General features: G+C 30.4%; 2 protein-coding genes across 2 annotated transcripts; one reads left to right on the top strand and one right to left on the bottom strand.

Annotated features, from left to right (window-relative positions):
- The first annotated feature begins 5,883 nt into the window (after nucleotides 1–5,883).
- On the top strand, nucleotides 5,884–6,424 carry LOC129292076 (uncharacterized). The gene has a single exon (XM_054929591.1). The coding sequence runs from the start codon at nucleotides 6,056–6,058 to the stop codon at nucleotides 6,251–6,253; it is 198 nt and encodes a 65-aa protein (XP_054785566.1). The 5' UTR covers nucleotides 5,884–6,055; the 3' UTR covers nucleotides 6,254–6,424.
- A 2,737-nt stretch (nucleotides 6,425–9,161) lies between these two features.
- On the bottom strand, nucleotides 9,162–11,560 carry LOC129293569 (probable amidase At4g34880). Its single transcript, XM_054931601.1, has 5 exons — nucleotides 10,774–11,560; nucleotides 10,463–10,677; nucleotides 10,123–10,362; nucleotides 9,822–10,020; nucleotides 9,162–9,701 (listed from the first exon to the last, which is right to left on the bottom strand). The coding sequence occupies exons 1-5, from the start codon at nucleotides 11,311–11,313 to the stop codon at nucleotides 9,336–9,338; spliced, it is 1,560 nt and encodes a 519-aa protein (XP_054787576.1). The 5' UTR covers nucleotides 11,314–11,560; the 3' UTR covers nucleotides 9,162–9,335.
- Nucleotides 11,561–14,815: the final 3,255 nt, after the last annotated feature.

Raw genomic sequence — 14,815 nt, 5'->3', positions numbered from 1 at the left:
CATAAATTTGACACAAAAATCCTCTCTTCACTTCTAATAGGAGCAGAGGGATTCAAGGGAGTACTTGTGATCATGTATTTTACTAAATAAAACTAATAATGTCTTTTTTTTTTTTCAAGTTTTTACCATTGTGCATTGTAAAGTTAACTTCTTTGGAAAAAGGTTGCTAATGTAAAATTATTTTTCTTTTATTTCATCGCTTGGCAGTAAGTTTATTTAAACTTTCTCTCGATTAATTGAATCAAACATCCCTTGGTTAATGTATAATTATACAATAATATTCAAAGAGTAAGAAAAATACCATTTGAATTTTGAGTATTATCAATGTGGATCAAAGAATACGACACTAGAGGTGGTGTTAGAATCTTTCAATTTTTGTGTTGATTTATTTATTGGACTGCCGACATTTAGAGGAATAAAACAAGGAAAAGTCAGTGGAAGAGAATCGTACCAGAGATACACCGCTTTGTTAGTTCTCAATTCCATGAATGTGACAAATGTGGTCATTTTATAATTAAGATGAGTCAGATGACATACAAGTCAACATTTTCTTACCCACCAAATCTATTATTTCATGTTTAATGAGCACCAAAGTTTTTTTAATAGATAGATACATCATACATCTGAATTTCCTATTTATCTTTTCAGGCATCAGGAATATTTTCTGTACATAGTAAAGACTAATTTTCTCTTTCATAAAAAAACCTAATTTCTCTTAAAAAAACAGAAAACAAATAATATAATCATAGTTGGCTAAAAAAAAGAATGTAGACTTATATAGATCCATTCTAATAGGATTTTTTATCCCATGTCCCAACCAACTACTTATTTAAGAAATAAAAGCGTCTACTAATTTAATCAAATCAAGAGAAGTGAATTTTAATTATTTATTACATAAAAAATAATTTTTCTTTCTATTCTTATCCTCAATTAAATGATACGGGAAAAAGTTCATTTTTAAATTCTACACCCTATCATCAAGGGATGGGATAAATAATTTAGATTTTCTATAAGGGATATTTTTGAAAACATATACTCATCCAGTTTTTTTTATAAATCATTTCTACCAATCTTATCAATATCAATATATAAAAGATCAAAAGAATAAAAATATATAAAATTTTAAATATGCCTCTATATAATAAATCTAAAAAGTAATTTTATATAATTTTTTCTCTTTTATGAAAGGTAATTTTAAAAATATCATTCAAATATTATTTAAAAAACTGCACCATAACTCATAAATGAGATTCAATAAACTTTTTAGAATAAACCTTGTAAATGGTACTGGAAAAAGTATTGATTTACATCTAAAAACCTGTATTAGGACTTACATTTAAGTAAAAATAAAAAATAAAAGGGCCGAGAATTGAAACCTATATTAAAGCGACAAATAAAGTATATCATTTGAGATGCTACAATAACTCAATTAGAACATTTGACAAAATTCAACACAACATACTCTCGCACTTTTGATTAGTTAAAAATAGCATGAATTAATATTTATTTGAATTGAATGATTGTTATCTTAAACGTGACTCCTCGGAATTAATAATAATCAAAGTATTTGAAGAAATTATCAAGTACTTTAACAACACCACATCATCTATAGTTCTAAACTTTAAGATACAAATCTGACATGGATCCCACATGTTTAAACTTGCACAACTCGTTACGTATATTTCGTATCGTATAATAATCTTTACGAAAACAGATTGTGTGATATTCATTGAGCACCTGATAATTTCTCATGTCTTTGGCAGACATATCACGGTGAACTCAAATACTAATTGCCTGATTGCTTCACATTTCTGCTTCCTTGTTAATTCATAATTCAATAAAAAAAAATTCCTTCTTTGACTAATCTTCTATTCTTTTATTAATTTTTGCTCAATGATATTAAATAGGAAAACGTTTTCTTCAATTTTGTAATTGAATTAAACTTGTTCTTTTTCTTCTTGTTTTTTTTTTAGTCAAATGCATTGGTGATGACTGTTTCTTATGTTATATCTTAATTTTATATCAAGATACTTACCAAAAAAAGAAAAAGAAACATTTGCGTGATTAATTTGTTAACCTTAATAATCTTTTATTAGAAACCTGAATCTACATCCGCCTATATATTATTGGCATGCATGCTTTGATGTTATGATCAACTGGCATGTACATAGATTCAATATCATTAATATGTAAATTTATAGTTGATAACCCAATTTATCTCTTAATCAGACCTTGCCAATGCATTTAGATGCCATGCTCCAAACGAGTTAAAAAGAGGTAAAATCATATTCCTTATTTTACTTGTAATCACAACATCAATATTTCAGTTTTAATTAATCAGCAGATATTAAATAATCAACAATCCATTTTCTATTTATGTGAAATAAATATAATTTTTAACAATTATTTATACTCACCTCATTCGTTTCAAGTATTATCAAATTTAAAATGAGTGCCCTATATACAAGCTCCAGTCGCATGCCTTAACCATTAAGGTAATTTTCTGAGATCCAATCATCTAAGTTTTAATCATTTTTTATACATGTCAGGGGCTCAAGCACAAATTAAATTCATCATTTTTTAATTCCTGACATATATATTTTATTAGAGATAATCCTGATCGAAACACCATTGGACATTAAATTTGAACATATTTCTCTATATAAATTTAAACCTTGATGTGTCAAGTTTTAAGACACTAGCTCCTAGTTTTTGCATTTCAATTACCAACATCTAAAATCTACTGGGTATCGTAAATGCCCATAAAATATTTTTTAAAAAAAATCATAAAATCGAAAGATTATAATATAATCAAACAAGAGGTATTACTTATTCTGTTAAAAATATAATGTAGGATGTTCCTATCGATATCAATGGATATAGGCTTATAGCCTCATACGATGTAACGTCAAGCAATTCTTTCTTTCTCTTTCTTTCTTTCTTTCTTTTTGGATCACATTGCAAGTAATCAGGGATTATGTTTTAGTTTTTTTTTTTTTGGCCGACCATCTAGTTTGAGTAATTTCTCACACTATTAAAAATAAAAAAACTTTTCACATTTTTATACAATTAACTCAAGCACACGTCTGTACAAATATATCAATATTGAAGTCGAACCCGAGATCTATTTTAAGAGAAGAGGTAGCATGGCAATTATAATAGCTTGCCATTGAGTTTTATATTTATTGAATATATTATATATGTAAAAAAATTGAAAATATAATTTTGTGTAAAATGTTTTATTTAATTCAAAAGTTGTTGGTTACAACTCACTCCTTCTGTTTAATATTATAAGACATTTTTTCAAGTATCATGTTAAAATATACAAGATATTTTGTGACTTTAAAAATATTACCTTTATTTTAAATTATAAGATACTTTAATAAAAATAAAATTTTATTATTGATATTTTTTAATATTATCTTTTTCATTATATTTTTCATCTTTAATATTCTTTCATAAAATAAAGTATTAAATAATGAGTAATTTTAAAATTTTACATTTTTATCTTGAAAGAAATAAAATTATAAAATATATTTAATATATTTTATTGACAGGTATGATTTGTCAAAAATATCTTATAAATTCTAACCAAGGGAGTACAATTGATAAGAGTTTTTTCAAAAATACCTTTATTAGATGGTATAATTAATAAAGTTTTTTATTTAAGATATTTTATTACATAAAAGTAATCAAGAAAATAAGGTATACATTCAGAGACAATTAATTAATTTATGAGGGATGAAGGGGGTAGTAAATTTTATTTTTAATACTCTCTCTGGTAAAAAAAAAAGGTATTATTAATCAAATTTTCATCTTAGTAATTTTTTATTTTTAAATTAACAATATTTTTTTATATTTATTCATATTTAATAGAATGTCTCATTTTAAAATAAATATAAAGTAATTTATTTATTAAGAATATTTTTAAAATAAAAAAGTAATAATTATATCTTATAATTTTAAAAATATTTTTTATTTTTTAATATTTAATCTTTTAAAAAGTATAAATGAAATAGTATAATTTTTTTTTAGAAAAAAAAGTCTGGAGGATGAATTTGTAGTCAAACCCAACAAGGTACCTGCTTCACAAATTTGGCGTGCATGATTATTTACACAACCGTTTTGACTTTCTGCCTTAAAAAGCGTGAGCAATTTGATTCCCCATAAATTAGGAAGGGCGCTTGTCCAACGTCAGAAAGGATACAGTTACAAAATTACCTTCCGTCTTGGTCCAATAATACATTTTTAGTTAAAATATACTCACTTCATTTAAAAATATAAAATATTTTTAAAAAAATTAAATATTAAAAAATATAAAATATTTTTAATTTTTTAAAATTTAATTATTATTATTTTTAAAATGTCTCTATTAATGTTAACTTTATATTTATTATAAGATATTTAATAAAGATAAATAGAAAAAATAAAGTTAGTTTGAAAGTAGGTAACTATTTTATTAGGAGATGAAATTTGATTACAAATACCTTATATTTTTGAACAAAAGGAATACTAAACTTTTGAAAAATGTTGAGTAAATAACACACAAAAAATTTGAAAATTAACTCCTTTAACCTCTTATTTTTTTTAATCACAAATTTCTCTATTACTCCCTCCATCCTAAATTATAAGATACTTTTAAATAAAATCTCACATATCAAGAAAGCTCATTAAATATACTTTATTACCTTATTTTTTTAAGATAAAAATATAAATTTTTAAAAATATCTTTCATTTATATTAGTTATCTTAGTAATAGAAATTATCATGTTATATTAAAAAAGGCACGTGGCAACTCATATAGCATAATTTATCCATATTTTTATAATATTATTAACTTATATTGGATATTACATAAATTATTATGTGTCTCTTTTTAATTTGATATGACAATTTTTGTTAATAAAAAAATAATAGTATGGGAAAATGTGAAAACAAAAATCAAAGATTATGAGATTAATTTTAAATTTTTAAAAATAAGAATTTCATGTAAATGAAAAATAATTTAAGAAAATTTCATGTATTATAGCTTATATGTTTTGACCAATTTCTTCTGGTTCACATTGATATCATGATATGCATGGCGTGGAATCTTTTAAGGATGACGGCGGTCCAACAAATTTGATGACTAAAATGCACCAAAATTAATTTCTTTGGCGACTTCCTTTTCAAAATTTATTTCATAATTGTATTGTATTTTTTTCTAAAAAGGGTAAATTATTTAAAAATGTTGAAGTTTTAGAAATGAATTAATTTTTTTTATTTTATTGATAAACTGAACCCAAGAAAAAAAGGTAGAGTGGTATAAATAAAATTTCTTTGTCAACATCTAACATGTCCCGCCCATATGCCTATGTGATATTCATTATTGATGTTGTTGTTGTTGTTAATTAATTAATTAGATTCGAACAATTTTAGGAACATGTTTAGTTCTACACCAATGTATCACAAAAGAAGAATTCTACCAAGCTTCATCCTCATTGTGTCACATCACTTAATAAGAAAAACCAATAGGTGAATTAACTTACATTACATATAATTTAAAATATAAATAATAATATTATTACATTTGGCTTGATCTAGTTTTTATATTTATATAGAATTGATATCAACATTAAATGTAAAAAGCATTTTCGATATACGCATCTCAATTGACTGTTCTTTAATTACAATTTTCTCATCTCATTTCAGATATTTAAATATTACATTTGTTTTTTCTATTTAAAGCCAAAGGGTAAAAATGGCACATAATTTGCTAATTTACGCCAGTTGACGCGGGAATGTGAGAAGCAGGTGATGGCCAAGCCCGTTATTATGTGCAAACGTAAGCCTATTTATCAAAGCCTGTATGAATAAAATGGGAGCCTCTTCAGTGTCCTCGCCTAGACCTGTAGTACTATTCTAGCGAAAAATCGAGTAACAGAAAATCCAGAAGGCGACGTTAGCAATAGGCAAAGAAATCGAAGAAGGAGAAGAAGAAATGGTGGAGCTGTGAGAGAGTATAGAAATCGATATTAGAGAGGATAGGAGAAATTTGAAGAAGGAGAAGAAGAAGATGGCGAACCAGTTGGAGAATCTGGTGGAGAGCATTAAGTCCAAGGTTCGGTCGTTGAAGAAATCGAAGAAGAAGCCATACGTCAAAATGGACAAGAGCGCCAGCGTGAAGGTGGAGATCCGAAGCCGGAAGGCTCGAAAGCTCATCGATAAGACGTTGAAGGCCGCCGATCATCCGGGAAAGAGCACCATCGCCTAATCATGGCTTTTCAATTTCTGATTCATCATTTATCGTCAATCCCAATGCGCGTCCCAATTCTGTGAAGACAGGTTCTCGTTTCTATACACTATAGTTAATCAAAAGCCGTTTCTGTATTTTGAAGTGAAATTGCGCTAATATAATATTACTATAACGTCTTGTTCTTCTCCAGATTTTTTAGTTTTTTCTCCTGGTTCGAAGAAACTACAAATACAAACGTTTCTGATATGATTCACTCAATTTTAAATTTTAACTCATCCATGTGAGTGTGTGTCAAAAATAGATTATTTAAGAAAAATATATTTTCTCCAGATTCAGTGTTATGATATTTATTATTTAATATGGTATGATTAACTGAACTGTGATTCTACTCTATCTTGTTTTCTTTGGTTATTTATAATGTAGATTTTTTATTGGAATTGTCTCTTCTCTTTTAACACCCATGCTCGCATGAGTGAACTAGCATATTTGAATCTCTCTGTAGATGGATACGATTTTTATTGGAATAATATTTGTTATGAAAGTTTTATTATTTACTCTAAACTCATTCAAAGTATAAATTAACTATAAAGTAATTTAAAATAAATTTACAGGACAAAATAACATAACTTATTGCAATCTCATTAATAGGATTCAATGAAGTTATGAATAAAAATGAAGTCCCAAATTTCCAATGATCATAACTGGCTAAATTTCAATTAAGTCAAAATATAAAATAATGATGGCGGAGACCAAGAAACAGCCATGGAAGAAGGCGTGGCGCTGGGGTCGGTGCATAAAATCGGATCTGACCCGTTGACGTTTCCCATCCCCCCTCCCCCCTCCCTCTTAATTTTTTTTTCAAAAAATATAGAGATATTCTAAAAAATTTAATTAATTTAAATTATATTTTAAGTGTCAAATATAAATATATAACTTATATTTTAAATTTTAATAAAAAATAATTTTTTTTATTTAATTATATTATAATTTAAAAACAAATTAAAAATTCAGTATAATAAAATTATAAAATTAAAAGATAAAGTAAATTTTTATAATTTAACATTTAAAATTTAATTTAAATTAATTGACCATTTTAAAACTTTTTTTATCATTCTCCTCCTCTGTTTTCCCTTCACCATGGGTCCACATACAAGTGCACTTCGTTTTATTCTATGTTCTTGTTTTGGGCGTACAAATTGTGCTTTATTTAATTTTATTTTACTTGTAATTTGTAAAACGAGGAGATATCGAATCATCCTGTTGGGTTACAGTTGCTAAAGTTCTAGCCTTTTTTTTTCTTTTGAAATTCTTTAAAATTATAAAATATGTTCTCATTTTTATTTTTGAAAATAAAAAATAAAAAATCATTTTTATTTTTAAAACACTATATTTTGTTATTGTAAATTATTTTCAGTTATGATCTATCCCTATCAATATCATTAACTAGTCTTTTTTTTGAAATTCTAAAATTATTTTTAATACAAACTAAAGTTGGCTTGAGTAGTAACTTACATAAATTAAATAATAATTTAATTAAGAGAAGTTTATTCATTGTCTCGAATATCTTGGGAAAGATATTATTTGTTGTCAATGAAGCCTACTCATTATACTTAGAAAAAAAAATTATACGTTCAATTCAACTCTCAAAATAAGCAAGTTCCACCTTTTAGCTAACACGATACATTTTATTTTTCTGGGCAAGGTAACAGGATACATTTTATTATGCATTGTATATAATATTAACAAGACAAAAAAAGGCATGCTATTGCCAATTCGTGAATTCTTATCGATGTAACTTATGATAAATATTATACTCTTTCCGTTACTATTTATAAATTATTTTTAACATTTTACATTGAAACCAATTGAAACTTTAAAATTCGTTAATTCTATTTAAAATTAAATAAATTTCATACTTTACTTATATTATCCTCGCTTGGTTTAATTACGCAACTTCTTGACATCTAACTTTTCATGAAGTTACTTTTGAAAATTTATCTTCCCAGAAAATTAGTATAAAAGTTGCTTGGTTAAATTTATATTTATTAAGAAGTTGCAATTATTTTTTTAAAAGAAAAATATATTTTACTTTTGATAAAAATACTAGGGAAGTAGAACTTAAATTATATTTGGAAGTTACTTCCCTAATTCTGAGGGAAATGTGAAAGTTAAGCCTCTTAGGTCTTAGCAAACCAAGCAAGATATATTTCACTACTTTCAACTTCCCCTTCCTACTTATCTCCAACCAAACGAGGCCCAACTTTTCTATACCAATGTTAAATGAAGGTAAAATAAAAAAATTATAATATATATTACCATAATACCTTATAAAAAGACTAAAAGCTTTTCCCCCAAGTACTTTATAAATAAGATTAAAGTGCATATTTAATACTAGTGTTTGGAAATTATTATTTTTTTTGGGTCAATTTGGAAATTAGTTTTTGATTCAAATGGAAAAGGCTCCCGGATTACAAATGTGGTCAATATTTATTTTTGCAGTGAACCCAAAAAAAAAAAAAAATTCATGAAACAGCCCTGTTTCTGAGGATCCCCACCCACACGCCCTGTTTGATCCATTGAATTTGAGAAAAGGTCAAGTTGTTTGTTATTATTATTTTTTTAAATGTTCTTTAAATGAACACGCTTCACTTTTAAAGTAGCAAAACATCTACTTCAGTCTTCAGAGATCCCCAGCCCACAGCGTCTCCAATAGATGAAGCACCTGGAGCAACGATTTGCTACTGCTCTACTAAGTGCACAACATCAAATCTTATTAACAATTGATCAGAGCTAATGGTCTCATAGTTTAGTAGCATGTAAACTCTCCTATAAATGAGAGATCATAAGTACAATTCCGACTATAACCTCATGCAACTCAAGTAATATGTTATACTCCCTTTGAGAGGAAGTATGATTTAGCTCATCCTTGGTTTTAATGCCTGCTCTTCTGATTAAAAAAAAAAAAATTCAACAATTGATCACATCACAGGTTCCAGGGCCTTGGTGGATTGTTCTGAGCCAAATATACACATAGATATATATATATATAGATAGATAGACAGATATAGATATTCATCACTCAAAAGCTCAAAATAGTAAATTAGAAAGATGCAAGTGAAGAGGGAGGAGGCTTCCTAGCCATGGTGGATTGCTCAAAGTCAAAGGCAATCTGAATGAGTTTAGGTTCAGATCCCTTCAAGCCTCCAAAACATATCCCAAAGGGCATTCCAGATTGGTCATACCCTCCTGGCACTGTGATTGCTGGGTACCCTCCAATGGCTAGCATTGTAGCAGCATCAGATCCCAATGTTACCAATCCATCCAATTGATTTTCCTTCATTACCTTCTCAAACCCTTCTCTTGATAACTCCTCCATCCTCTTAACTGCCTCCACCTCTTCTTCTCCAAACCCACTTGTCATTTCTGATGCAATCAACATTTCTTGCCCGTACTCTTCTGTCTTCTCCTGAAAGTTCAAACAAAACTAGATTGATGCTGCAGGCTTATATTATATATATGTGATTGTGGAGGTAGATCTGTCATGAACTGAGTATATACCAGAGAAACCCAAGATAGTGATGCTTACCAGATCAGGGTGATCGATGTTGAATTGAATAATGTCAGCCAGTGACCTGACGGGAGAGGAAATGAGGTCCTTCAGATATTCATTGACAGCCAACTTGAATTCTGCTAACAGGGCGACGAACTCACCACTCAAGAAAGGATTCTGAATGATGCCGATATTGGCTATTTCTAAATTATCCACCACAGTCGCACCCCTTTCCCTTCAATTCCCACAATAATGTGATATCAATAACAGTAAATATCTGGGCTATGAAGCTCATAAGAGATCAATGACACGGAACTGATTGTGTATAGTTAATTACCTCATGGTGTTGAGATGATTTTCAAAGACAGAAATGGCAAGGGATCCATTATAGGGGTGGGAAAATGGATTCCTCACAACTCCTAGTCTCTTTCCTTCGAGTCCTTCCTTTCTGAGGAACTTCTTGTAACCACCCTGAGGTATATACGCTGCTGTAGAATTTGTTGCTTCATCTCTGGGATCAAGCCCCACAATCACGTCAAGCACATGAACTGCGTCTGACACTGTTCTGCATATCGGCCTATCATATACAAAATAACAATAAACAGCATCCATTTCAATTACATAACATCATTTCACTTTACCATTCAAGCTTGAATTAGCAAGAAGGAGATGATTACCCGATAGTGTCTTGACGAGGTGACACAGGGATAACGCCGGCCCTGCTAGTGAGACCGACGGTGGGTTTGATGCCAACTACAGAGTTGAGATCGGCTGGGCAGATAATTGAGCCATCGGTTTCAGTCCCCAGAGAAACTGCCACCATATTTGTGGCCACTGATATTGCCGATCCAAAACTTGACCCACATGTATTCCCGGATTCTACATAAGGATTCTGCAAAAAGAGGGTTCACCTTCGTATTTATGGTACTAAAACGTCATTAATTCTAATGAATGGTGAAGAAAAGAAGAGAGAGGAAGGAGAAGATACCAGAGCGAAGCCACCTCTGGCGCACCAGTTCGAAGGCAGACCGAGAGAGCGAGTGCCGTACCACTCTGAGAGAGAAGCTTTGCCGAGTATGACGGCGCCGGCTCGCCGGAGTTTCTCCACCTCGTGAGCATCACGTGGAACCTTGGAGCCCAGCAACGCGAAGGAGCCTGCGCTGGTGTTGAGCTTGTCGTCGGTGGCAATGCCGTCCTTGAGCAGCACCGGTATCCCACGGAGTGATCCCAGTGAGGACGCACGCAGTGGATCACTTCTCTGCCGTTCCTCCGCTTGATCTCTCGCATCAGGGTTCACCTCCAGTACGCTGCGAAGTATGGGATTGAAGCTGGTGATCCTCTGCAAGTAAAAGTCAACCAATTGTGTGGAGGTCAACTTGTTCTCGTCCAAAGCCTTGTGTAGTTCATCAATGGTGGCTTCGCTGATGCTGAAATTTGAGCCATTGATCTGTTTGACCCACCCTGTCAGAAACACTGTTTGAAGAACAAGAGAGAAAACTAGACATTGCGAAGAATGCTTGGTTCTCATGGTTTTGACTGGGATCTGAGTTTGACTATGGTTGTGTGAGTAATCTTTGCCCTTTAACTATGCCTTAAGATACAGTCGTCTTTGGATCTGGGAGAATTAGCAGTTTCACGGGGCTCTGATTTGTTTTATAAGAGTTTGAGCATGGCTATGAGTAACCCTTACCCTTAATCAATCCTTAATATAGTCTCTGGTTGGTCGTAAAATTTTAAATAAGGTTGTAAAGCAAGTAGTGGTGGTCCTTGCAGCTGATAAGTTGAGATAAAGAAAGAGGAAGATCTGCATAATATTTTTGAATCTGTGATTGATGCCTTCTATACAGTTTAATTAATCAGAAGCAGTTTCTCTGTAGCTCATAACAACGTTGACCGTGCACACAATGCAATACCTAGGCAGAATCTTGTCACAAGTTCTCTTTCCTTGAACTTCAAGCTCCTGAACTTGGTTCGTGCATCGTAGGGTCCTGACTCCTCTATGCTTGGCTTCATGTATTGGCTTTCCTTGTGTCTTTATTTTTTGGCTTTGGAGAAGAATCTCTCCACTTCCTTTTTCTCATTTTCTCTTTAATAAAATAAAATTGAAGATCATGACTAAAAAATATAGAAAAAATAAAAGAAAGGAAATGGAGAAATCCCTCTCCCTTCTTGTTTTCCTCATATACACAAAATAAAAGGTTAAAAAGTATTTTTGCTCATAAAATATTTTTCAATGAGCACCAAGTATCATAACATTTTTGTTAGACCAATTTGGCCTTTAAAACTATTAGAATGAAGCATTTTATTATTTTTATCAAAATTTCAATATTGACTATTAAAAAATTTAATGAAAATGACAAAAATGTTTTATTTTAAAAATGTTAAAAGTAAAATTGCTCCAACAAAAATGTTAAAATATTAGGTGCTCCTCGAAAAATACTTCAAAAATAAAAATACACTTTTTTACCCTAGAATAAAAGATTGCCAATTCATTAATTACTTAACTAAATCCTTATCTTTTTTTATTTGTCCAAAAATGGGGCATCATAAATCCTAACCCTCTTATTTTTACTCTTGATATAGACATCCCCGTCAAATCAAAATATTCTCTTTTTTATTTCTTTTTTATTATTATTTTTTATCTTTGTTAATGTTCTCAAACCAGAATCTTTTACGATAATCCATTTTTATATGATCAGGAATAATGTTATTGAATTCAAGATCATAAATAGGAAAGCCTTATAAATGCTTTGTTATCTTTGAGAGAAGCTGAGTATGTATTTTCAACATTAATTAAATTGCAAGAAAGCAATCAAATAAAAATGGTGCTACTAGAGGAAGGAAAGTCTACTTCCTTTCTCTTGACAAAGGCGTTTGGATATGGGAGAGGAAACTCTTATTTTCTCTTACTCCCTCTTTTCCCCTTTCTCTTTATCATCCTGAGGATATCAAAGTTTTTAACGGTTTTTGTTTAATAATAATTTATAAAATCTTTCAGCTATGTATTGATTTTCTATTCCAATTTAGAGTATTTTATACATTTATTATTATTATTTTAAATATAAATATATAGGTAAACTTAAACTGTTAAAATTTGATTTGAAAAATTTAAAATTGTAAGCTATTATTAAAATATTTTATAAAGATTTTTTTTATTTTTTTAGATAAAAACTTTACATAAAAGAAAGCTAAAGGGGTAAACTAGTAAAACTCTAATCAAAGGAGAAGAACCTCTCGTCTTCATCTCCCTTTTTTTTTTTTGAATAATGCTAGGAATCTTCATTCACAGGCATGTAAATGGGTACAAACTAAGAGGAAACTAATCTAGAGAGAAAAAATTCAAAGGACCCCTCAATAAACCAAAGATACACCTATTGAGGTGGCTCCTGATACAAAGTAGAGTCACAAAGAACGCTGTGAGCCAACTTCGCTAGATAATTAGCTTCCTTGTTATCTCGTCTCTATATACAAAATGAAAATTAATAGACCATTTCCTAAATAGCATTCTTCTAATACCTTGAACAATATCAAAGAAGAGGTGATAGCTATGGTTGTCAGGTGCGATAATTGATATAGCATGCGCACTATCACAAAAGATCTCCACAGTTCTAAATCCTTTCTTCCAACATAATTTCAGCCAATGTAAAATACCAAGAATTTCAGTAATGCCAATCAGAACATGGTCTAGCTTTTGAGTAAAGCCTAAAATCCAATTACCAGTTGTGTCTCTCAATTGTCTTTCGCACGTACTACGCCCATTAGCAAGAGCTGATCCATCCGTCTCCAATCTAATGCTATCGACTCTTGGAAAATGAAAACAATCTTCCTACCTTAGGCTATGGTGGTTGTCAAAATTAGCAAAAATTTTAGTGTCTGTAGCCACTTTGAAAAGGAAAGAATATGGGTCATCCAGAGAATCTCCTTTCCCTGTTTGAAAAACAACCTTACACCTATCCTTCAAAATGTTCCAGCAAGTATAAGCAAAGAGAATATTCCAAGAAACAACTCCAGTGAAATGATTTCTAGCATTGTGTTTTAAATTTCGTGAGGTCCATTGCCTTCTATTCAAACTAAAAAAATTATCTATAATGTCTAAACAAATAGATATGGTCCACTATTTCCTGGCATGTGGGCAATCCTGAAAAAGGTGCAAAACGTGTTCTATTGTGGAATACCCTAAAGGACACTGTCCATCACCTACTAGCCCTTGCTGTTACCGTAGCTCTGCTGTATGTACTCAATCATGTGCCATCAACTAGAAAATGGTTTTGATCTTCTCAGGGATTTTCCATCTCCAAATGTTATGCCAAATGGGATCTCTATGGTCCTCCCTACCTGTAAAGAGAACAAAATAACTAAAATTAACAGAATAATTATCATTATCAGAATAAATCCACAAGTGTTTATCCTCTCCTCTCTCTTCGCAAGGGACTCTCAAGCTGGTAATGATGTTTATGATATGATCTAGAAGCCAAAGCTTCATTTTAAGGGTATACCATCTACCCAAAGGAAGAACATAGTTTGTTACACATCTATTAATATCAATGAGCTCTATATCCTATTCAACAAACTTAATTAAAGGCTTTTATTAGGAATCCACCTCTCAAACCAAAAGGGGTATTACTTCCCGACCTTATATATTTCCCAAAACCATCTTGGAAAGACTCCCAAACTCTCACACTACTTCTCTATATAATAGATACCCTTGCTCTTTTCTTAATTTTAGGAATATCCCCATCATTACACTTGTACTTGGATTTTAAAAGCATGTACCCAAAAGGCTTTATCATTAGTTGACAAACCCTAGCACAATTTCCAAATGAAAGTTTTATTTTGAAATTTTAAATTTTTAATGCCCAAGCCACCTAAATCCTTGTGTTTTTGCAATACATCCCAAGAGATAAGATGTAATTTTTAATCCACAGTACTATCTCCCTAAAGAAAACCATAACTAATCTTCTCAAGCTCATTTAAAATTCTCATGGGAAGAAGGATGGTCTGCATAAAATAAGACAGTAGAGCTAAAAGGA

This window comes from Prosopis cineraria, unplaced genomic scaffold (genome assembly GCF_029017545.1).
Source record: "Prosopis cineraria cultivar Desert tree isolate PC_DT_omini unplaced genomic scaffold, ASM2901754v1 PC14, whole genome shotgun sequence".
NCBI classification, from domain to species: domain Eukaryota; kingdom Viridiplantae; phylum Streptophyta; class Magnoliopsida; order Fabales; family Fabaceae; genus Prosopis; species Prosopis cineraria.
The sequence above is the reverse complement of the archived record's forward strand: the minus strand, read 5'-3'. Positions and strand labels throughout refer to the sequence as shown.

Excerpts from the sequence above, each read along its gene's own strand:
- LOC129293569 (XM_054931601.1), bottom strand. The coding sequence starts at position 11,313 with ATGAGAACCAAGCATTCTTCGCAATGTCTAGTTTTCTCTCTTGTTCTT. Across the intron at positions 10,021-10,122 it reads AATCATCTCAACACCATGAG|GGAAAGGGGTGCGACTGTGG; the intron begins GTAATTAACTAT and ends TGGGAATTGAAG. Across the intron at positions 9,702-9,821 it reads ACATCGATCACCCTGATCTG|GAGAAGACAGAAGAGTACGG; the intron begins GTAAGCATCACT and ends TTGAACTTTCAG.
- LOC129292076 (XM_054929591.1), top strand. The coding sequence starts at position 6,056 with ATGGCGAACCAGTTGGAGAATCTGGTGGAGAGCATTAAGTCCAAGGTT.